The following is a 25,259-nucleotide window of genomic DNA, read 5'->3' on the forward strand; positions in this document are numbered from 1 at the left end:
ACATGAAAAGCATATCCTTGCAATTTTTATCTTTTGGTAAAAAGAGAGAGACAAACTTGTTACAGCAGTAACATTCTCGATACGTTGTGTAAAACTTGTAGCATCTCGTTTGGTAGAGGAGCTTTAAATAACATGCAGCCCCATGGTTGTTTATTCATTGCTAACGCTGCCATGGCACCTGCTACTTCGTTATCTTTTCTTTGTGTAGGTTAATCATTATGATTAAAAATTAAAAAACCATAATTCAAAAAAAAATATCAGTCGTCAATTTATATTTATTTCATAATTTTAAATTAATATATCTTTTATTTTTATAATATGTAGCAGAATCAATCTCATATAATATATATAAGTATTTTTTGGGTTAGCCACACGAATGATCACTTATGTTTGTGTTTTGCTCACTTTTGGTCACTGATTTCAAAAAACATAAGATATGGTCACCCGAGTTAACTCTTTTAACAGCAGTTAAATATTTTGATATAATCATGCATTTGATCCCTGTTATTTACATATTATCTCAATTTATTCATACTTTTAATAAATTAAAATAAATTTAATCCTCCAATCAAATGACGCCAAGTGTCATCATTCGGTTGGAGGACTAATTTTATTTTAATTTAATATATTTATTTCCACCAATCAAATAGTGATGTGTATATATTTTGTATCCAACATGGTGTACATGTTTTGTATTTTAGGGTCTAAAGTAGACAATATGGTGTATATATTTTGCATCTTAGGGTTTAAAGTAAACAACGTGGTCTAAAGTAGAAACTAAACATGTATCCAATCATTAAGCTAAAACCATTGCTTCGTCTAAAGTAGACAACATGATGTATATATTTTGTATCTTAGGGTATAAATAGTTAAATTCATAATATTTTTTATATATTAACTTAAAAAATATTTTTATATTCAATTATTAATTTAATTTAAAAATATTTTATTTTTATTTTCATTTAAAAATATATGTTTTATGTTAAAATATATTTAAAAGTATGACTAAATTGAGAGAATATGTAAATGACAGGGACCAAATATGCGATTATATCAACTATCACGTCACATATTCCGTTAATTGTTAACAACAGTTAACTCGTGATGACTACATCTTAATTAAATAAAAACAAAAGCGACCATATCTTAATTAAATAAAAACAAAAGTAATTATATCTTATGTTTTTTGAAATTAATGACCAAAAGTACACAAACCATAAACACAAGTGATCATCCATGTAGTTAACCCTAGTTTTTAATACCCTAAACTCTAAACACTAATAAAATCATTAACTTTAAATGAAACATGTAGCATTGTGTAAATGAAAGTTCAAACAATACATATATTAGATTATATGAATTATTATCTCATACACTGATAATGAAAAAACTATTTCACAAGATTGATTCTAATGTTTTTATGTATCTTATCTATTGTCGGAAATGATAAGTTTTAAGATTTATAATTTAAATGTTAAAATTTAAATTTTACAATCTAGAATAATTAAAATATACTATATAAGATTTAAGTAGAACTAAGTATATTTTTCAGTATATGAAATAATAACTTTATAAATATATATATATTAACACAAATAAAATATTTTTAATTTAAACGCCAATTTGCAATTCTTCATGTCTGTTCTTATCTAGTTTATTTGAGGATGTAAATTAAAATTCATAATTTTATTCTAAACAACCTAATTCAATTGTGTTTATAATATCTTGTTCTTTTCAAACAAAAACTATAATTCCACATAGGTTTAAACAGCAACATTGTTATAATGTTGTGTGTTATTGGCATAATCACATTTGAATTCTGAATTGAACTTCTTAAAACGAGTATGATTACAATTCCTTGTTTGCAGTTTTCCGTTTTAGTTTTCTACAAGGAGAATTAAAAAAAAAAAACATTTGATGGTACAGAGAGTTGTTAGAGAGTCCCCTTCTTTAACGTGCGGTTGCTTTGTTCTTTGACAATTCTATAAGAATCAAAACGTAAATTCCATGAAAATTTACTTGGGAGTGAAAACAAAGGAGAGAAGCAAGATTTGGGATACTTGATTATATGTGTTTCAACATCAAGGGGTGATCAAGTGATTTGAACGATAGAGAAATGGATTTGAGGGGAAGGAAAAAATAGACAAGTTGGCAAGGAAAGAGGCTAAATTACAGCCGGTGGTCATATTGGATACTGTCCACGAGATTGCAATTTACATCCATAGTTTTTACAACCTTGATCTTTTCCAGCAAGGGTATGAGGGAGTTCTTGTGTTTTCCTGCTTGTTTTGAATCATGCACACCATCATCCTTACGTTATTTGTGTGTTTAGATGGTATCAACTCAAGGTTACTGTCAGATGGACAATGAAGAACCTGCTTCTGCCGCCACACCTTCAAGAGTCTTGCAATATGGAGGTAATTTCATGAAATTATGGTGCTTTTTTCTTCTAAAACATTTAGCTTAAGGTTATAAATTTGCTATTTGTTGTTGTTTATATTATAAACATTTGAAATGTTGATACATTCTAGTGTTTTGTATCGGAACTGGTCCCTCTAGAGACCAAAATAGGGGGACCTTGCAGTTTATGAAAGAATATGCTATGCTATCTGATTGATTGGTCCAGTATTTTTGATGCAGCTGAAGCAAACAAATTTAATTTCATTTGATGCTTAACTTATGGCCAATCATTGAATTTCATCTTGTTTAATGGTGAATATATTTGGAACTATATGTTGTTTTCTCCTTATTTTAAAGTTTGTTTATGCTCTCAAAGTATAATGTATTAGTTTTCTGATTCTCAAACAGAAATTTTTTTCCTAATTAAGACTAGAAAAATATTGCAATCTCCAAACTTTGGTTGTGAGAGTGGTGGATATGGAGTATGGAAGATTGATGAAAAAGACAACAGTTTTGTGACGCAGCATTTTCGAATCAAATATGCAAGACAGGATGTTCTTTTATTTATCATGGCTGCATTTGATTTACCTCAAGGAAAATGAGGTAGACGGTCTCTCTTTGCACGTATCCAATATGCACACATGACACTCCCTTTAGCCGGAGAGCAAACCACATAAATTGCAGAGCTTACTCTATAAACCTTCATTTATAAATATATTACCTTATGTTAGTCTATGATAGGTTTTGATGCGTAGCTCCTTTCCTGCTAATAGATATTAAAATCTCTACTCCAACCATATGGACAAATAGAAATGACAGTGGATTTTCCTCAAAGTTATGATTTCACCAGTATTTGCTTCATTTGATTTTGGTATTGAAAGGGACATGCATAGAAGCTTCTCTACTTTGATTGCTTTGACTATTGCTAATATTTCCTTATATCCTATTATGGTGCTGATGTAGCATTATTTGACTCTGACAGTGGCCTTCCTCATCAGCTGTTATTTTGAAGTTTGAGCTTTTATATGCTCCTCTGATGGAGAATGGGTAAGGTGACTAGTCCTGTTTTATCAGTACTGCACAATTAAAATTTAAAGCTTTTGCTTCTATTCTTTGTATGAAGGTGTTGCTATTTTCTTTCTTCAAGTTAAAAGATCCCATAATTGATCCGAATGCTCTGCATTCAGTTCTGAGTTTCAGGCTTCTCCAGATAGTTGTCCTGCCGCTGTCCATGAATTTCAAATCCCTTCTAAAGCTCTTTTAGGACTTCATTCCTATTGCCCTGTTTATTTTGATGCGTCTCATGCTGCTCTTGTGGATGTAAGCATTCACATCACTCTCCTAGAAGCTGGTTCTATCCAAGACTCAATGAATGTACCCAAGTTTGTCATCGATTCTAGAGATGGGTGGTTCTTTGCGGAAATGAAGAAAGGGAAAGGGGTGATTTTATTTATGAAGTTGTGCTCTATTGATATGTAGAAATAACTTGACCAGTTGAATTTTTTCAGCATTTCTTATACAGCCGCTGATGATGTTGCTTGTGACACTATTGGTGGTTCGACTCTGGTTTGTTCTAAACATTGAATATGGATATACAACAACAATCCATCCCTAATCACGACTTGGTCTATCTGTGCATCTGCTTGACTAAGGCTATACATTCAATATAATTTTTTTCTTGGCATGAAAAAGGGTAGACATTCAATATGTTTAATACTTTTTTTTTTTGTGCGTGTTTGGTTTGGGGGGGGGGCGTTAGATAATTAAAACTTCTCAAGGATTTACTTGACCGTTTTGGAAAATCATCATATTTCTTTAACGTGGCTACTTGCTGTCCTTGATAATCAATATTCTATGTACTGATAGTCTGATCCTGTGATCGAGCAGGAGTTGATTCAAGCGGATTCGAGTGACCTCAAACAGGCCATGATTGTAAAGGCGTTATTAGATGCTCGTGAAACCTTGATTGTAAAGCTACAAAAACTTGGCAATGCCATTAACCAAGCGATTTATTTGACAAAATTTACATCCACAATGAATGATACAAGGTTATTTAATTCCTTTTTGCAAGAAAATCAGGTTACTGCTGATAATGAAGTCTCCGGACAAGGCAAGCCACAAAATGGTCCTGAGGTCCTTGCTTTATTTTACCCAGCATCAGTGTCTTATTCCTATTTTTTACTTTCTTACGATTTTATAGTTTTTTTATATAGATTAAAATTACAATCTCTTCCTCTCTTTTATCAGAAAATTAATGGCGAATCAGATTTCCAAAGTGCTCAATTGCCTCAGAACTTATCCAAGGATGATGTAACTAGAATGTTTAATCTATATGGTGATCGGAAGTTATTTTTATGGAGCACTTTTCTTACTTTCCACAGGTTAGCCTACACATTTTATTTCTAGTTGTTGCTGTTGTTAGTCAACAAATTTCTGCCCAATATTGTAGGGTTGTTTTGCTCAGTATATATGAACACTTTATTTATCATTCCATCCCTAAAGATGATTTTAACACCTTAATACAGCTTTCACAGAAAGGGTGCTTATTTAGGTGTTGAAATTTCATTTCGTTCCAGGGATAATAAAACAAGGATAATGGAAGTCCTGCACTATATATGGGCTAACGATCGAAAAAGTGAATGGTCAATATGGATGGTTTACTTTAAGGTTGAAATGCCTCATTATTCTATAAATGAAGGCTTTGAGGAGACTAACCACCGTGTTGTGCATAAGAGGGGTTCAAGTTTATGGAAGTTATTTGATGACGTGAATACTTGTTTATATTTTCATTTGAGTAAATATGTTGCTCTTTCCTTACATACCCAGGAGAGAGCAACACTAGTTTTTTTCATCAATTTCTAATTTTGGGAAATTTATATTGTGCAATACAGCCTGTGCATATGGCAGAAATAAAGGCTGACCTTCATCGACAGAGTATTGTACAGATGAAGGTAAGTTATTGTATTTAATGGTTATAGTCCTTATCCCTGGTGTTTAATGGAAAGGATTGTTTGCCCACAGATTAACAGTCTTTCAATCCAAGACATGCAAATATTTGGAGATCCTTCAGCAATTCCTATTGTAATTGTAGAACGCGTTATGAATGCACCTCGTCGTAGTTTAAGTTATAACTGGTACATGAATAATTTGGATGTCTTAGATTCAGTTTCCTCACATGATGATATTAGTTCTGAAGAAGGGAAAAAGCCGGTAAGAGCAAAAGCTGCAAAAAGATGCCGTGATTTGAAGGTTGTTGTCTTTGTGCATGGATTTCAGGCAAGTTTTCTCTCTTATTCTTGTTTTCTTAGGTTGTAGTTTTAATGCATATTACCATAAATAATTTGATACGAAGTACGTTTATAGTAAACGCCGGATTTAAATTTTATGCTTCTCAAAGGCCTTGTAGAAGTGACTTGAAAAATTGAAGATATCAGTGTCTATTCAAGGGTTACTCTTTCTTTCCTTGTAAACTTCAGCATGTTCGTATTAGAGTGACAGATTGGTGAGTGAATTAATGTCTAAACCCAACTTGAATATAATAGGGGCATCATCTGGATTTTCGACTTGTTCGCAACCAATGGCTTTTGATAGATTCCGAGATCAAGTTTCTCATGTCGGAGGCAAATGAGGATAAAACATCTGGAGACTTCAGAGAAACGGGACTGAGGCTGGCGCAGGAAGTGGTCCATTTTCTTAAAAGGAAAATAGGTAAAGCTTCAAGATATGAACGATTAGGAGAGATTGAACTTAGTTTTTTGGGGCACTCTATTGGAAACATCATAATAAGAGCAGCAGTAGCAGGTAGATAGGTTCTTGTCCTTTAGCTTCGTTTCCAGTTTTACTATCTCGTAATCTCTGCTAGATATATACAATTCTTTCTGTAGACAGTGTTATGGAACCTTACCTGAGATATCTTCATACGTACCTATCTCTATCTGGTCCACACTTGGGATATCTGTACAGCTCAAATTCTTTATTCAATTCTGGGTTGTGGCTTTTGAAGAAGTTCAAAGGGAGCCAGTGCTTCCATCAACTCACTTTCACGGATGACCCCGATATCTATAACACTTTCTTCTACAAGCTCTGTAAGGTATTGAGATCAATGTCAAGATTATTGTTTTTTAATCTCTCAAATCCTAAATTTGTTAATTTGCTTCTTTCAGCAAAAAACTCTGGAAAATTTCAAGAATATAATCCTCTTCTCTTCACCCCAGGTATTTCATACCTCTTCCAATAACTGTATGACTTAATTACATATATGTTTAAGGTTGTCGTGAGATGGTTTGTCTCTCGGGACGGTTACATTCCATATCATTCGGCCAGAATCGAGTCATGCCAGGCAGCAGCAACGGATCATTCAAAAAACGGAAAAGCATTTTTGGAAATGTTGCATACCTGCTTCGATCAGATGCGAGCTCCTACGACTGAAGATTGGGTGTTTATGCGATGTGATGTCCACTTCCAACACATCTGCTTATGGCAAGAACTTAAACTCGTTCATTGGACGGGCTGCACATATTGAGTTTTCGGAGTCCGACATTTTTGCTCGATTCATAATGTGGTCATTTCCAGATATTTTTAAATAATTTATTACGAGCAGTCCATGATTTCTGTTGTTCTGTACCTTATGGATGGATCCCCGATCCCTAGATTGGTTGCTAAATGCTGTGCCAGTGATCCTGGTTTCTAGTTTTCGAGCATCACAGTGAAAAAAGAGCAACATGTGCCTATATCCGCCAAATGATTGCCGTAGAAATTGTTACAAGTCATCACATAATGTGTAAATATTAACGCAGAAAAAAGAAGCATTTAATATAGTTGATTGAGCTTATGATTTATGTGATGAGAAAGGTTTGCACAACAACTTTTCACATATTTGAGATTCGATAGATACATACACGGAGTCTGTATCGAATTGGTATCAAATGGATATCAGCTGTAAATTATCGGGTCGTGGGAAGGCTGTTGTCTCTATTTAGCTGGATTTTCTTTTAATTGTTTCTAAACCGTATACTAGCTGAACCCATGACTGCGTATTTCTTCTTATGCTGTAAAGAAATTGACTCGTCGAAGATGTTATGGTCAGTGTTTAATGCATATCCAATTGATGCTTTGTTGTTCTTTAGAATTCTGCTAGTTGAAATTTTTGAATCTAGTTAAGATAGTCCTTGAACCCCTGGATGGACCCAAAAATTTCAATTTATCATAGATATTTTATTTGTATTTTATATATCACTCTTAAAATTTTATTATGACATTTTTAAAATTTATAAGTTTTCTTCCAATATAAAAGACTGTGTGTGTCCCTTCCTCTTATGTAAAGGTCGTTGAAGGCAACTGTTTTGGACTCTAATGTAGTTATTGTTGCTTCTGAGCTAATCCACGATTTGCCTGCTACAGGACCAATGATTAGACCCTAATGTTGATGGGATATAAAGAGAAGGAGAAACTGAACTGAAGGGAGAAAAATAGTAAGAAACGCAATACTCCCCAGTCCAAAAAATCAAACAAGCAACCCGTTTAAGAGCATTGAGAAAGTGAAGGAAGTGCTGTTTTTGGAGACTGAAGATGCCAATATGGTGGAAGAACTTTGCTGCCTCCGCCTCGATGAATCCATGACCCTTGACAAGGGAATAGGGAGGTTCAAAAGATCATCCTATGCCTAGTGCTCCAAAGTGTTATCTTCCTTTATGCTCTACTTGAGGACTCTAGGTTTATTTACATCTCTGTCACCGAGATTTTAACATGCTCACGGGTCTGATTCGAACATAGATTGGCCGATTATAAATGTGGAAATAAAACAACACTTCTTCCGCAATTTAAAATGGAAATTCCGATTATAAATGATGGGGAGTGGTCACATTTCTTTATTAGGTAGCTTTATTCATAGAAAAAACCAAATAACTTGTACATCACCAATGCAGCAATTCAACTGGAAACATGAAATCCAAATGCAACAAGAAAAATACATCACAATTGTAAACGGATAAAGGTACTCCTTCCCTCAATACTCCTCCTCATCCCCTTCATCCCCTTCACCGGACTCGGCTCCGACTTCTTCATAATCTTTCTCAAGTGCAGCGACATCTTCACGAGCCTCTGAGAACTCTCCTTCCTCCATGCCCTCACCAACATACCAGTGAACAAAGGCACGCTTGGCATACATGAGATCAAATTTGTGATCAATGCGAGAAAACACTTCCGCAACACTAGTTGAGTTGGAGATCATGCAGACAGCTCTCTGGACCTTGGCAAGGTCCCCTCCTGGGACAACAGTTGGTGGCTGGTAGTTGATACCACACTTGAATCCAGTAGGGCACCAATCAACAAATTGGATTGTGCGTTTGGTCTTGATGGTGGCCACAGCTGCATTCACATCTTTCGGCACAACATCACCTCGGTACATGAGGCAGCAGGCCATGTATTTTCCGTGGCGTGGATCACATTTGGCCATCATGGAAGAGGGCTCGAAAGCAGTGTTGGTGATTTCAGCCACTGATAGCTGCTCATGGTAAGCCTTCTCAGCTGAAATAACAGGGGCATAGGAGGAAAGCATAAAGTGGATCCTAGGATAGGGAACCAGGTTAGTCTGGAACTCGGTCACATCCACATTCAGGGCTCCATCAAACCTCAATGAGGCTGTAAGAGATGAGATAACCTGAATCATACATGGCAAAGTACCACAGTTGTGAACAACAATTATTACATTTCGCAACATAAAGACTAGTATTATCTGTATGCATTCTCATCATTACCTGAGAGACAAGGCGGTTAAGATTGGTATAAGTGGGTCGTTCAATATCCAAAGAACGCCTGCAGATGTCATATATTGCTTCATTATCAAGAAGCACAGCGACATCAGTGTGCTCAAGGAGTGAATGAGTGGACAACACACTGTTGTAAGGCTCTACAACAGATGTAGAAACCTGAGGTGAAGGATAGACGGTGAACCCAAGCTTTGACTTCTTTCCATAGTCAACAGAGAGACGCTCCAAGAGAAGAGATCCAAGTCCAGAGCCAGTACCACCACCAACAGCATTGAAAACCAAGAAGCCTTGGAGGCCAGTACAATTATCAGCAAGCTTTCGGATGCGATCCAAGCAGACATCAACAATCTCTTTGCCAATTGTATAATGACCACGAGCGAAATTGTTGGCAGCATCTTCTTTGCCACTGATGAGTTGCTCAGGGTGGAAGAGCTGGCGGTAGGTTCCGGTCCTCACTTCATCAATAACAGTCGGTTCCAGATCCACAAATATAGCGCGAGGGACGTGCTTCCCAGCACCAGTTTCGCTGAAAAAGGTGTTGAAAGCGTCATCTCCTCCACCAACAGTCTTATCGCTTGGCATTTGGCCATCAGGCTGAAAATCGAAAATTCTAAAACGATCACCACCAAAATCAAAATCATAAACCTTATATCTATCTTAAATCATCTAACATAACGGAAATCGTTTCAATTGATCCATATATATCTATTTTAATGAGTCTGATTAAACTAAAAACAGAAACGTAATTAGTTAAAAAAAATCAAATATGCACCGATGAGTTCATAATGTCAAAATAAGTATAAAAATGAGAAAAATAAATCTATAATCAGAGAAATAATGTAAGCAAATGGAAGAAAATGACCTGAATTCCATGCTCGAGGCAGTAAAGTTCCCAGCAAGCGTTTCCGACCTGAATACCGGCCTGGCCGATGTGAACTGAGATGCATTCTCTCATTTTTCTTCTTCTTAAAGATTCAATATCCAGAGGAAACTCTAAAATGAATGGAAGCAAAAATTGCTTGAAAATATAAGAAAAACAAGGAGGGGCGGGGCGTGTATCAAGACGCCTCCAGGAATATGAAATCTGAGCTGTTTAAACTCGCAGGGCTTTTTATAGGGAAGATAACAACCTGTAATAATATTTTGTGGTTAAACCAACTAGAGTTAGTTAACCGCGGTCAATGATGCCAGCGAGAAGAGGTTTTATCGTTAGCCCGGCTGGATTTTCTCTAACTGCCTCCTTTTTATTTTTTATTTTTCAAGGGTTGGTTTTGTTTTTTATAATAAAAATTCGGTTGCGATTTGTTTTCTAATTTTTTTTTATAAATTTAGTTATTAAAATCCTGGTTTAGATTTAATGTAATGTAATTTTATACAATTATACATTAATAATGAGTTAAATGTATTATTTCAAAAGATAAATATAAGTAATATTTTTTTAATTAAACTATATGAAATCTTAATAAATTTGCAGTGGATTTTACATTTCCATCTGTGGCCCCCAATCTGATAGAATTGATCCGTGACTTTTCACTTCATATTTGAGAGAATTAAATTTAACATCAGTTTTAGTATGCTTTTTTAATTTATCCGAGTTCGAACAACATCGTTTATAAGATGTATACAATTCAAATTTAAATAACAATATTTATAAGATATATGTACGCTTTACTTAGACTAAAAATGATAAGATATGTACTACGAGACTATATTAAAATGTTAAAAAAAGGGTATGCCATCACTTGAACACAATCATACGAGAGTTGTCGACGGCAGCTTCGCCATCACTTGAATGATCTGTTTTGTTTGAAGCTAACTCCGATTACCGGAATTAAGAATTCAATACTGTAGCAACTGAGGTTACATAAATGTCAGGGGCTGAGGTCTGAATCCGACTATTTCAATTTGGTCAGTTAAGACAAAAATGCAGGCCGAGCAAACTCCGCATAAGCAAACATACTTGAAACAACAGATGGCAAACATGCACGCCCTATCGTCCTACATATGAAGATATTATCTAACTGGACATAAGCTAAAGCAAACACAGGCAACGTATCCTAAACAAGTGCGTGTTTAGTGAAAATCCATCGTCACTTGAGGACATCTATGCATTTGAATAAGCAACAGAACTCAGCTCTGAGACAATGGGGAAGGTTCTAAACATGTCAACACTGAATCGGCACACCGACAAAAATGATACAAGGCAATAGAAAATCATATCAGTGCACTTCGTATAACAGGACATGTATCATACTTGCAGTGGAAAATGATGTAGGCCATGTTTAACTGAGGTTTAATTAGAACAAAATTGATCTCAAACATACTATCATGCAACTAAAGGCTGCAAAAAGGTACTAATGCCACAAAAATGAGAAGCCTAAACTAGCATGCAACTGAAGGCAGCAAACGAAACAGCATCGGAAGAAGAAATTCAAGCCTAGACAAAGCAATCTAAATAATAAGAGAAAGCTAAAAAAATCTATATTAGGAAGGATACCATGAAGAAGCCATAAGTAGTAGACTATTGGAGAAAAATACTTCTCAAGGTGAAAGAATAACATGTTTGGATGCTACCTTGTTCGGCAAGCTGATTACTGCACAAGTAGGTTGCATGAAAAGGTTTTAGGAGACATCGATGAAAGATCACAGGAACAAGTATAACTTATATTCAGTCTATGCATTGGAAAGGGGAGTTTTTCATGGGAACTAATGTACTTAGGAAACAATAGCAATCATGATGTAACATAAAGTAGAATGGGGAAACAAAAAGCATTTCACATAACCAAATCCATGATTTAATTAAAGAAATGTTCTCTATCATTAGTAGAAGAAAAATTGCTCTAATCAAGCATTGTTCCACATGGTTTATACAAGGGCATATAAAGTTTGGGAAGATTTCCAGCCTATAGTTTACAAAACCAAATTTTGAATAAGAAGAAAACATTTGGTTATCAAAATGTATAGACTTGTTTGGAGTATTTCCTAGAACCTAGGTAACTTGTTTTCTGTATACGAATGAGAAATGTTTCTGCACACGCAGAGTGTAAGTTGCACATTTTGAAGGCAAAAGGCAGTATTCACACAGGCAACAAGGGTAGATGAATTTGGAAGCACACAACCAGCCCATACTTTGTCTCAGCAATGTTTACTTGAGATGCTAACATGCACCGATGAAAACTCAACGCTAGTGAATTGTATTAGTCTCCTATGCCTCAGCGTTGATAAATTAAAAGTTCCCCTTTTTTGCTAGTAAAGAATCCATCAGGAAGGCATAACAAAAGCATACATGTCGAGGACCAAGAGAAATGGTTAAGAAAACATCCAGGCTTGTTACATGCATGGACCACAAAACAAATAAAATGATTAATTTTCCAGTACTCTTCTGCAATTGGTTCTCAGTGGACCATTATAATACTGGTAGAACGAGGTCAAATGCAACAATGAAACTAAAGATAGAAACAACTTTGTAAATGCCATCAAAGGCAAAATGGAATCATTCCATTAGAGTGAAGTCAAATGCAGCAATGAAACTAAAGAAAGAAACAAATTTTCTAAATGCCATTAAAGGCAAAAGAAAAACTTTCCATTCTCAGGTGGCTTTGCAACTTGCATTCAAATGCCAACATCAGAATCACCAACATTTCCTAATATAATTCATCCACGGAGCAAATATTGAAAATAAAATACAAAAAATACATGAAAAAAGAGAGAGTAAAATGTGGGCAAACACCAGAAATAGAGCAACTAGACTCTATATCAAAGTCGATTTATGGAAAATGGGGGAAAACACACATCATCACCATCAGGGTCGCTGAAAACATTGAAACAAAGCAAAACTTTTCACATACATGTGAAATAAACAGTAATGACAACATGAAGAAAATGCTTCGGCATCCCACCATCTTCTTCCTGAATGCATTCCAACGTACGAGTACGAAAGCCCATGATTGATGATGAACTGTAAGCTCCTCCTCTACCTTTGAAATCTCACCAGGAAAAAAAACAAGAGAAAAACACCCAGGAAAAAATATAACCTAAAAGGGGGGGGGAATGAGATTTTACTTTTAGCAAGAAAAAAACTATATGTGAAAATATTTATATTTTGCCTGGCTCCATCCTGTCTGCCTTTTTGCAAGCAACAAGGGAAGGGAGTTGTTTTACACAGGGAGGAACATAGCTACATTGTCCTCTCTCCCCTGTGAATGCACGAAAATGACCTTCGATTTGCAATGATGTAGACCGTGGAGAGAAGGTAACGCTTGAAGACCAAGGGCCCATTGGTCATTGAAACCCTCAACAGCCATTACAGTAACAGGTTTTAAGGTATTGCTCCTGGGTCAAGACTATTAAAGAAACCAAAGAGCTAATTATTTACTCTCTTTTTCCCAGAGAGAAACAGTAAAGGAGAGGAAGATAAAGCGAGGCTGATGTCTAAAATGGGAATTGCGAAGAAGTAAAAATAATTATTTTAAGGGTAAAGTATAGTAATGGTCACTGAACTTTTTCAAATCTTTCATTTAGGCCCCAAAACTTTTAAAACTTATAATATAATCCCCTAACATTTAGTCTGTTAGCAATATGGTCCCTCAATATTTAGTCCATTTGCAATATGGTCCCGATGTAACTGTTGGGGGACCATATTGCAAACGGACTAAATATTGGGGATGTATTGTTTTAAAAGTTGGGGGACCTAAATGAAAGCTTTAGAAAAGTTCAATGACCATTACTATACTTTACCCTATATATTATATTATATGAATACATGTGAGTAGATTTATTTTTTAACTTTAATTTTATTTTATTTGAAATTTTATTGATACAAAATGAAATTGATATTTTTATTACATGCATTAATTATATATTCCAATAGTTGGCTACCTATCCGTTAAAGTAAGCTCAAACCATCCAAGCTGAAGCTGGCCACTGGACATGGGATATGCAAATATTAATATTTTTAATATTATAACAAATAATAATTCAATATTTTGAATAAAGCAAATAACAAATATATTTTCTTTAGAAAAGAAAAAAAATATAGATGTGGTCTACTCTAACGTGGTTAGAAGTATCAATATATGTGTACTTATATATATAACTTTATATTGAGACATGACCAAAAATAGTGAGTAGGAATGTATTCATGAAAGCTGACCATATGTGTGAAATATTGATTTCTATTTCAACTTATAAATTTGGTTGAATTATTAAATTTGAGTGTGCTTATGAATATTGTTGTAACTTTATATATATATATATATATATATATATATATATAATTTTAATTTGATTACTGTACATGTAAATAAATAAATATACAAATTTACAGGTTCGTTAGGCAGATTGAGAAAGATTATGCATTAATTTTAGTATTTGTTTTGGGGTGGGTTTATAAAGTTCCCATATTTTAGGGGAAAATAAATATATGTTGTTAGCTGTCAGCTAGGTAGATTGAGAAAGATTGTGCACTAATTTTAGTATCTGTTTTGGGTGACTTCTATAGTTCCCCATATCAAGCAACCGCATAGCTATTAACAAGTTAGATAGGCAGAAAGATTATGCATTGAAAAATTGAGTAAAGTTAAAGAGAGTGAGAGATGAGAAGTTTGCAGCAGCAGCAACAATGTAGAAGAAATTCCTGAGAATTTATTATTACTTGTATTTAAACCGTGCTTCCTTCTCAATAAAACATCAAGCCTTTGCATCTTCAACCCCACCCAAGCTAGCAGCAGCAACCGCTCCCATGATAATCAGGATGACCCAAATGATAGGTTTCTTTTTTTTTTCCAGGATTTTATATATAACCTGCTCATATATTTAGTTTGTAACTGATGGCATGCTTTTCAGAAAGCTGGATGGAGAAAGTTTTTGTTGTTCGTAGGCCTTAATTTCTTTGTTTCATTAGAGACATCTAATAATTTTTTTTGAAACTTATCTGATTGATGTCATATCACACAACGGAAACTGATTTACAAGCTGGAGCCAACCATGGATTTGAGGTAATATGTTGAAGAGTAAGGTTTTATAATATTCATGTAACATGTTGAAGAGTAAGCCTTTATAATACGTTTATGAATATTACAAAGGCTTACTCTTCAACATATTACCTCAAATCCATGGTTGGCTCCTGCTTGTAAATCAGTTTCCATTGTGTGATATGACATCAATCAGATAAATTACCAAAAAGATTAATATGTAAGGAAAGGGAGTGACAATGGCTAATGGCTTAAAGTTGTCAGGATCAAGATAAGCTAATGAAAAGGAAACAAAGGGCGTACAAATGACAATCCATCCAGGCTTTTGGGGAAAAAAATCCACGTTATCGATTACAAACCTGAGAAACTCATATAGCAAATCATGAAAAGAAATGAAACCTCATCATTATGAGGGTCATCGTGATTATCATGGAAGCGTTTGATGTTGTTATGAACAACGAAATCAGGATTTGCCATTGCAATCTCAAAATTCGTAGAATTTTGTAACTTTCCTGCGTGCATTTGAACCAGCAAAAGATGATTTTTTTTAAGATACCAACAAAAAGAAAAAATTTACCATACACGTCGCAGATCTCAACACACCACTAAAATGACACATTAAAACACTCCATTAAAAAAATTATCCTTATTATGTAAATATTAAAAAATATAATGATTATTTAAAATTAATCATTTATTAAAATTTAATTTTAATTGAATTATAAGTAAACTATAAAAATAATAATTAATTTAAGGGTAAAGTATAGTAATGGTCATTGAACTTTTCTAAAACTTTCATTTAGGTTCCTTAATTTTTAAAACTTGCAATATAGTCCCCAACATTTAGTCCGTTTACAATATGGTCCCCCAACATTAAGTCCGTTTGCAATATGGTCCCCAATTTAACTGTTGGCTGACCATATTGCAAACGGACTAAATATTGAGGGACTGTATTGCAAGTTTTAAAAGTTAGAGGACCTAGAGGAAAGCTTTAGAAAAGTTTAGTGACCATTATTATACTTTACCCTTGTTTTAAAAGAAAAACCCATTATTGTAGGGTTTAAAGAAAAGGCCGGTGAAAAGCCATTTTCAACTTCATCATTGTTCCCTTTCTGGTGAGACTCGCCGTTTTAGTCTGTCAATTTCTTTGCCTCTCTTTCTTATGTAATATTTTGTGAAATAGTTTGAAAATTAACAAAGCCTCACTTTTTATAAAATCCATGAATTAACCTACTTTGCAACACAAGATAGATGAGATCGAGTAATTCAAGTGTTTCTGATTCTTAATTATTTGTTAGATTTAAAAGAGGGACATTCAAAAAAACATATAGGAATTTAAACACTGGCTGAATTTGTGACTTGGTAATTACTTCCTGCACTGCCTGGACCTTGGAGTTTGAACATTTGATGGTCCAAATATTAGAGGAAGAAGACTCAAGTTTTTAGAGGTCAGCGGACTAAATTTATAAGTTTACTTTATCTTTTTAATTATAAAAAATGTTTTAATATTTATATTATATCTAAAAAATTATTATTTTTATCTCTCTACTATAAAAATCAGCAGTTTAGACTTAATTTCAAATGATAAAATTAATATTAATAAATTTAAATATATTTTTAGTCCTTTCAATTTTGAACTCGAACAAATTAATCTCTATAAAAATATATTTTTATGAATTTTTAGATTTAGTTCGCTTAATCATATATGAGACTCATGAACTTTTGATAAAAAAAATTAATGTGACCCATGAACTTATTTTACATCCAATGTGACCCATAAACTTACATACACTAACCCGGAATAGGTACGAAGATTTACAAGTCTCCACCTTTGCATGGCCACAAGAAGGAGAAATGAAGAAGTTTGAATGGTGAGAAGAAGACAAAGGATGAAGACAAAGGGTTAAATTGCTGATTTGATCCTTCCTAGTTTAACCCCCAACACAAAAATACCCTTTTTAAGCCACGGTGGGCTCTAACCAAGCCCTTTGGGTAAAGGCTTCTCGCAAGCTTATTGAGTTTATTAAATCTTCTCTCGGGTTAGCCCAAAACTTCTAATACGAAAATCGCGGCATTACAACCCTTATCTCTACATTACCTTGTTATAATTAATCGAACAATAGATTAAATACCGATGGTTATTAAAAAAAAAGGTATTATGGGTGAGTTGAAAACCAAATTAGTGACTTAATGGACTAAGGCAAGTATAGAAGACGAAAGGAAGAGCAACCAGGCACGAAAGCAACCCAAAATAAAAAGCTTTAATATATAGGTAAAAAGTCTATTTCAATACTTGAATTTAGTGTTAATGAATGATTTGAATTTATTTTTAATTAAATATCTAAATTTATTTTAATGATTCAAATTTTGTATTCGTTTTTATTTTCTATATAAATAAATAATAAATAATTTATTTAAACACATTTAAACCATTAAATTATATTTAGATACTAATCTGAATCTAAAAATTGAACTTAAATGTATAATTAAAAGGGTCACCTTCGTCCATGTAGTAGACCAAATTTAACATTTTCGCCCTATCGTATTTTTGTATAAATTTAGCCCTCAAAATTATTTAATTGTGTCATACCATACCTTACCCCTAGCTTAAAATCCTAAATTATAAACCTTAAGTCATGATTTAAGGTTTAAAAGTTTTGAGGTTATAGTTTAGGGTTTATGATTTAGGGTTTTAAGTTAGGAGTAGGATATAGAATGATACAATTGAGAAATTTTGAAGACTAAATTAATGCGAAAATACAATATGAATAAAAGTAATAAATTAAATCTACCACAGAGGTAAAGTTACCAATTTTGTCATTAAATAAAAAATAGATATCAAATATATATATATTTATTGTATAAGCATTGATTTTCGATCTATTGATCAATTAATTCAGATCGAATACTGAAAAAATGAAAGCGACTCTCTTAATCTAACTTTCTAATTTCACGAATGCCACGATTTGAACTCTGGACCTTGATTGGGAGAAAATATATTTATTTTTAATATTATAAATTAATTATTTAAAAAACAATGTAAACCAGAAGCTATTATTCTCAATATTAATAGTAGATATCAAGAGAGAGACTAGAGAAGAAAATATAATAAAACAATTATAGAGAACTAATAAACTGACAATACAAATCGGAATAAATTGAAGCGATCCATTGGGTATGATTGGCAATTAGTCACATGCTCCTTTTAACAACCCCAAAAGCTAAGAAGCTAATCTTTAATCATTGATATTTGTTTATGATTTCCCCAAAATAACCATCTGGTTTTGTATTTTCTAAAGGCTAGTTTCGTCATTTGTAGATGCGTCCTGGAATTTCGAAACGGATATCTTAGTATAAGAGAAAAACCAAAGAAAAATCTTAGCAACCGAGTTTTTGTTACGGATACTGTCCAAAGCACCGAAAAAAAAGTGTGATCCGAATTTTGCCCTCGAACTTTGACAACAAATTCCCATTTCAGTCAATCTTCTACCTTTTTAATAGTGGGTGGCTTTGTTAGTAATTTTCTTCCATGCCAAGGTCATTTCATTTCTTCTTCTTTCTCTTGTCACACTAAACTGCCTGTTTACTGTCCACTCTGGCAGCTGGAACCGCCACTTCTGTGTAAGCGGAATCTCATAAGTTCAACGATCATAGAACCCGAAAATCCGGTTTTAGAGAGAGAAACAGTAGCGATTATAGAGAGAAAAAGGAATAAGGGGAAAAAATCCTGAAACTCAAAGGAAAGGGATGGCCACCCCCGAGGTAAACCGCCATCGAGCTGGAGGTAGACCGCCGGTACGAGCTAGAATTCGGCTCCGGCAACTGTTCCGAGTCGCTTCCGTGGCGTGCGGGATACAGTTCGGGTGGGCTTTACAGCTCTCGCTCTTGACACCTTACGTTCAAGAGCTAGGCATACCTCACCAGTGGGCCAGCATCATATGGCTTTGCGGTCCGCTTTCGGGCCTTGTGGTACAACCTCTGGTCGGTCACATGAGCGACCGATGCAACAGCCGGTTTGGTCGTCGCCGACCTTTTATCGTGGCAGGTGCTGTTTCTATTATCGTCGCCGTTTTGATCATCGGTCACTCCGCCGATATCGGATGGTTGTTCGGCGATACCGACGCTTCTCGGCCGAGAGCTATCGTGGCGTTTGTTTTCGGGTTTTGGATTCTTGATGTTGCTAATAACGTAACTCAAGGTCCTTGTAGAGCTCTTCTTGCTGACCTAACTGGTTAGTTTCGTTTCCTTTAATTTTTTTTCCTCGAAATTTAGCCCTTCAGAACAAAACTTCGGTGGATGGTTGTGCCCTTTCGTTTTCTGATATATATGAAGGTAATTTTTCTGTTTTAATTTTTTTATGTACGGATAGTTGCCTATTTGATTGATTTAATTGAGTTGGGTTTGTTTGCAAATGCAATGCTATCTTAATTCTTAAGTATTGGACTGTTACCGATTTGGGGATTTGTCAATGGAGCTTGTTCGGATCATTTAACTATATTATATAATCAGTTCATTCCCCTCAAGAATGGATAAAGTAATAAAGCTCGATGAGAAAAAAAAGGAAATAAACTTCCGAGCTTGTTCGACAAAATTGCCTTGTAGGAAATATATCTTCATGCAGTGATGTACCCAGGGGACGGGGTGGGCAGTTGTCCCTGAAATTTCAAATTTTAGTATATTTTAGTTTTTTTTTGTATTTTCTATTGATAATTTGTTTTCGTCTCCTAGAATTTTATAAGTTTGACGCCCCTAACATAAAATCTCACTTCCGTCATTGTTTTCATGTTTATAGTTTCTAATGGGATACTCCTTGGAATGTATTTTATGTGCATAGAGCCAAGTTTCTCTGTCGACAAGTTTTCTAGAACTTATCCCTGTCATATAACATTTCATGACAATAATACGTAGAGTTCCATCATATAGAATAAATAAAAGAAACACGGTAGTTGATGTTGAAGATATGCGACTCTAACTGCAAAGAAAGTGAAGATACTTCTGTGTTTACATTTAGCTATTGCAATCGTAAGCACAAACAAATTAAATTTACAATCATGTTTGCAACTGTTTAATGTATAATATAGAAACAATGAAACCAACCAAAAATTGACATTATCTTCTGTTTTTTTTTTGTCAGAAAAGGATCATCGAAGAACTCGAGTGGCAAATGCTTACTTCTCACTATTCATGGCCATTGGCAATATTCTTGGCTATGCAACAGGATCTTACAGTAGTTGGTTTAAGATTTTTCCATTTACCCGGACAGCTGCCTGCAATGTTGACTGTGCAAATCTCAAGTCTGCTTTCTATCTAGACATTATTTTCATTTCAATTACAACATATGTGAGTGTTTTAGCTGCTAAGGAAGTGCCTCTAGGTTCAGTTGAGATATCTACAACCTTTAATGAAGAGGGACCTGAACACTCAGGTGGCAATGCTGAAGAAGCTTTTCTATGGGAATTATTTGGAACATTTAAATATTTCTCAGGGACTATATGGATAATCTTATCTGTTACTGCGCTGAATTGGATTGGATGGTTCCCTTTTCTTCTCTTTGACACTGACTGGATGGGTCGAGAGATCTATGGTGGTGAGCCAAATGAAGGGTCCAATTATGCTACTGGGGTCAGAATGGGTTCATTTGGATTGATGTTGAATTCCGTTGTTCTGGGAATTACGTCAGTGCTTATGGAGAAGCTTTGTAGCAAAAGAGGAGCTGGTTTTATCTGGGGTGTTTCAAGCATTCTCATGGCCCTGTGCTTTCTCTCAATGCTCATTCTATCATTTGTGACAAACCATATGGATTATATTGGCCATGATCCACCCCCAGCTGGCATTGTGATTGCCGCGCTACTGATTTTTTCCGTTCTTGGCTTTCCGTTGGCGGTAAGCTGCTCTCTCTTTTCCTACAGAATATCATTTGATGTTTTAATTGAATTTTTCAATCATAAATGCATCTTGATTGTAGTTGTTTTCTCCACAATGCCTGTATAGCCGTTGAGAAAATTGCAGTTTAATCAATCTCAACTTAATGATCTTCTTGGTTCAAACCATAAAGCATCATCAACTCGTGGCTGTCCTAACCCCCTATTTAATGTAATTTACTGGTCAATACAGTTACCATGACAGCTGCATCTTAAAACAGGTCCAAACTAATGACTGGGTCTGAAGATAATTTTGTTCTGTCAAAGTCTCAATTAATTTTCTTTTAGTATTTAACTGATGCTATTGGTATTGGATTGCAGATTACTTACAGTGTTCCATATGCCTTGATATCCACACGTATTGAGTCTTTGGGACTTGGTCAAGGTAGACAATATTTTTATTTTTGTATGATATGTTGCTCTTTTCTTAGCTTTTGGATAAGAGATTAAGGTGTGTTGTTTCATACAGGATTGTCGATGGGTGTCCTAAATCTTGCTATTGTTATTCCACAGGTATAGCTTTGCACCTGAACTCATTTTATTAAGATTTACTTTCTTGCTCCTTCTCTGTGTTTTTCTAGATGGGAGCTAAACCAAACTTGATTGGTACATGATCATTTCATTGATTGATGCACATTTGAAAATTGAAGTGGACTGGATTTTCAGTTTCTCTTATAAATTTCTTATGTGGGGTGTAAACAATTCATTGTTCTTGATGTCATTAAAATATTAGGCTGTCTTATGTATTATGAAATGTTCATCTCATTCATTAGTACAACCCCTTTAAAAAGTCAAGTTGACTGGATTTGAGCCTTTCGTGTAACATAGCTTTATTGTTTTGTTAAGCATCCAACCTAAAATCAATTGGTAATAAAGGGAGGGGTCCAACTTGAATTTAAGACTGTAGGTAATTAAATATCTAATAGATGTGGAAAAACAACACTCAAGACCCGGGCAAACGAGTGGATCTATTAATCCAACTTCATGTGGTATATATAATATAATGTTCTCATTGATAGAAATTATTGTATTATCTTCAAATTTAAATTGTGAAACTTGGGTTCTTACCAATAGGTTCTGGTGTCTGTTGGAAGTGGACCATGGGATCAACTATTTGGGGGTGGAAACTCACCTGCTTTTGCTGTAGCTGGTGTTGCGTCCCTCATGAGTGGACTGATGGCAATCTTGGCTATCCCTCGAAGTACTCCACAGAAGACCAGGGCCCTCCCATGAGGTATTTTGTTGTACCTTATTTTTTGTATGCCATCAAAAATATTAAACTGTTCAGATATCAAGAATTTGTATGTAGGCTGCTGTTACTTTATTGATCGATAAAATAATTACAATCTGAGGTTTTGTTTGCCAATACATAATTTCTTTTTCAACATTTGAAATGCTATTGGTGTACTGCGTTGCAAATAGTAAGTTTATAGCTTTTAGATTTTTCAGATTAAAAACCAGAAACTTAGAACAAGATTGTCTCTAGAACAATAAGTTGCCGGAATTATTCGTTGAGGCTGCCCTTCAAAGTGGAAATGATGGAAAATAAAATACCGACGGGGCATTATTTTGCATATTGATCATGATGTCAACTTAATTATAATGTTAATTAATATTTGTAGCTTTCAATGAAGTTTGTGTTGATAAAAAGAAAGATAAATTGTAGCTTTCATTGAATTCTGGGTGAGACAAGTCGATCTAAATTAAGAGGGGAATACATTTTGGGATGAAAAATCTGCCCACCTGGTCGTAATGCTGGTGAAAGCGTGGAGTGAGTGATTCGAGAATTAGTCCCGGACTACTACTTCTCTTAGCACTGCTGATTGGGATCTATTCTTTAGAGAACATCAACTTTTTTTTGTACAAAGAATTTTTATTGGGTGAAATGAAACATTATAATTGCCCATTTCTGGTTCGGTCATGATGTATTGGAATCTCATGCATTGTCTTGTGCCGGAATTTGTTGAATGAAGGAGGTGGATTGTGCTTTGTGGCCAACAAACAGTATGTGAGTTGTGCTGATTGGAAATCTTTGATAGAGACATGTTATTTTACGCCCTCAATTGATTTTTAAGAAATGCGCTTCTCTGTTTGATTATTCTGTTTTATTAAGTTTTACCATATATTTTGGCACCATTGTTGTTGCTTGCTTGCCATCTGAACATCGGAACAAGTTGGTGTTTTATCAATGCAACCTGATAAATATTAAAAACACCCTGACATGACCTGACATGACATGACATGACATGACAAGTAATATCGTTAAAATTTGTACTTCCCCTCAATGCATTGATTTTGGTGCCATCTATTCATCACTGACGCAGCTGAGGCGTTTGGACGGAACATTGGAAACAGTATTAATAAAACTTTGGAATATTTATTACTTTTCCTCGTCCAGAACAAAACTGAAAATCAAACCTTTTGCATTCTTCTTTTTGAGTTTCTGTTCATTCATGTTTCGTCAAGCTGAATTTATTGGCAGATGAAGGTGTAGCAACTGCTAATTAAGGCATCAATTCGATTTTTTTGGCTTATTGAAACTAAACAAGCAAGCATCGACTTTTTTAATTTGGGAGGGAATCTATGAATTTGTTCGAGTTTCTAGACAACAAGTATATATATAAAAAATCTCAACATCAGATACTGAAAGGTCATGTCACTGTTGGCTGTTGCACATCCTTTGCTTGAATGAAATTTGTATACGTTTGGGGTATTGTACGAAAGCTCTTGTTGATATGCCAATATAAATTCTGCCTCCACTCCGCTTCAACAACTAGTTGGTATAAAAGTGAAATGTTTTTTTCTTCTTCTTTTGTGGTTAAATGCTAGAAAACGAATAGCATCCTCGTCATTTCAGAACATCATGTCGATTCCTATTTTTACAGGTTAGGACCCCCACTTCCCCATTACAAATGCTAGATTCGAAGTTGGGTTCACATTTTTTTTTTTGGTTTTAATTAATAATTTGAGACGAACATTTGTCCGGTTGGGTTTTTGCGTTTCATGACACATTTCTCTCGTCGGCAGCAGACGGATGGAGTCTGATAATAAGTAAAAACCGATTCTCGAAGCTGTCAAGTATAGTCTGCAAAATGAGAAAACAAAAAGACTTGGCTTCACAGAGCGGGCATGTTAATTAGCAAAAAAGGTATAAAAGGTTGCAAATGGAGCACGTAATTGTGTATCGGTGTTCCCTTCCTTCCTTCCAGCTGCTGCTTCTCCATACAGCCATATCTCCATTAACACACTTGGTGGTCCCCTTCATGAAACATACCTACCTCCACATACCCTTGAAAGAAAACCTTTTTTTTTAAACAACAAAACAACCCATTCTCTCCCCCTTTTCCTTTTGTTTTGTTTGTAAAAAAAAATGAGGCACTGGATATGACACTTCAAATCCATAAATCCCCACGTCGTTTAATATTTGCTCCAGACCTCTCTATTAGTTTCCCGCTATCAAAGCATGATTTTGTTACCCTATGTGGAAAAAAACACGACTCGTCCACAAGATTTTGCAACTTGCACTGCAGCAAAATGGATATATGGTGGCAGGCCGCAGCAGCTACTATATAATATGAACTTAAAAAGGCTCAATTGCTGTAAATATCTCTTCATGGAACCACAACAACCATTTCTTTCTTCCTTTTTTCCCTCATTGTATATATGCAGTTACCGCGAACTTAATAGCCATATATGTCAGAGAAAGAAACTCCACCACAAGTTCATGCTGTGGGAACATTAAAGTGTTTTTTTATTTGGTTCAGTTATCTACTTTACCTCTCTCAGTCTCACTCATTCATTTCCCTGAAAAAACGAATGAAGTGAAGAGATAAAAGCCACAACAGATGGGACCAGAAACGCTAATATCAGCCAAAAGCTTGTCACTTCTCATACTGAACAACTAGTCTCGAGAGATCGATGTTCGGTTCTCCACTGGTAATTGGTATGGGTTTATATCACATGGGACGTGCGAGAAAGGAACAAGTTAAATGCAAAAAACAGTTTATCTGCTTACAAAATTACATCTAGTACCATATATCCATTGTCTAATATATAAAATATTTATTCAGCCAATATACTTCTGCCATTTCTCCAACTGGAGGAACAAGTTTTGGATAAATTCAAGGTAAACTTGTAGAAATACAAATAGATTATACATGTTAATAGAAAAAAAATACCAAAAAAGGGTCCCAAACAAA

The 25,259-nt window shown here is 34.8% G+C and overlaps 2 protein-coding genes and 1 pseudogene across 6 annotated transcripts; 2 read left to right on the forward strand and 1 right to left on the reverse strand.

The window, feature by feature from the left end:
* Positions 1-171: 171 nt before the first annotated feature.
* On the forward strand, positions 172-7,112 carry LOC120154273 (annotated as a pseudogene).
* A 1,221-nt stretch (positions 7,113-8,333) lies between these two features.
* Positions 8,334-10,212, reverse strand: LOC120154287 (tubulin alpha-4 chain-like). The gene is made up of 3 exons (XM_039166081.1): positions 10,030-10,212; positions 9,156-9,761; positions 8,334-9,058 (listed from the first exon to the last, which is right to left on the reverse strand). The coding sequence occupies exons 1-3, from the start codon at positions 10,120-10,122 to the stop codon at positions 8,405-8,407; spliced, it is 1,353 nt and encodes a 450-aa protein (XP_039022012.1). The 5' UTR covers positions 10,123-10,212; the 3' UTR covers positions 8,334-8,404.
* Positions 10,213-18,643: 8,431 nt separating this feature from the next.
* Positions 18,644-23,058, forward strand: LOC120154294 (sucrose transport protein SUC4-like). 5 transcript variants are annotated; one of them, XM_039166089.1, is made up of 7 exons: positions 18,645-19,370; positions 20,274-21,022; positions 21,131-21,232; positions 21,382-21,445; positions 21,530-21,573; positions 22,135-22,294; positions 22,683-23,058. In XM_039166089.1, the coding sequence occupies exons 1-6, from the start codon at positions 18,887-18,889 to the stop codon at positions 22,291-22,293; spliced, it is 1,602 nt and encodes a 533-aa protein (XP_039022020.1). In that variant the 5' UTR covers positions 18,645-18,886; the 3' UTR covers position 22,294; positions 22,683-23,058. The 5 variants fall into 5 exon arrangements, with proteins under 5 accessions (XP_039022021.1, XP_039022020.1, XP_039022019.1 ...); XM_039166088.1 differs by having other exon boundaries at positions 22,727-23,058; XM_039166090.1 differs by lacking the exon at positions 22,683-23,058 and having other exon boundaries at positions 18,644-19,312; positions 20,270-21,022; positions 22,135-22,428.
* The last annotated feature ends 2,201 nt before the right edge of the window (positions 23,059-25,259 follow it).

This window comes from Hibiscus syriacus, unplaced genomic scaffold (genome assembly GCF_006381635.1).
Source record: "Hibiscus syriacus cultivar Baekdansim isolate YM2019G1 unplaced genomic scaffold, ASM638163v2 tig00111127_pilon, whole genome shotgun sequence".
Classification (NCBI taxonomy): Eukaryota; Viridiplantae; Streptophyta; class Magnoliopsida; order Malvales; family Malvaceae; genus Hibiscus; species Hibiscus syriacus.

Coding starts and splice junctions, on each gene's coding strand:
- LOC120154294 (XM_039166089.1), top strand. CDS start 18,887: ATGGCCACCCCCGAGGTAAACCGCCATCGAGCTGGAGGTAGACCGCCG. Junction 21,233..21,381: donor GTCCTAACCCCCTATTTAAT/GTAATTTACTGG, acceptor ATTGGATTGCAG/ATTACTTACAGTGTTCCATA. Junction 21,446..21,529: donor GTCTTTGGGACTTGGTCAAG/GTAGACAATATT, acceptor TGTTTCATACAG/GATTGTCGATGGGTGTCCTA.
- LOC120154287 (XM_039166081.1), bottom strand. CDS start 10,122: ATGAGAGAATGCATCTCAGTTCACATCGGCCAGGCCGGTATTCAGGTC. Junction 9,762..10,029: donor GCCTCGAGCATGGAATTCAG/GTCATTTTCTTC, acceptor TTCGATTTTCAG/CCTGATGGCCAAATGCCAAG. Junction 9,059..9,155: donor TTAACCGCCTTGTCTCTCAG/GTAATGATGAGA, acceptor TGTATGATTCAG/GTTATCTCATCTCTTACAGC.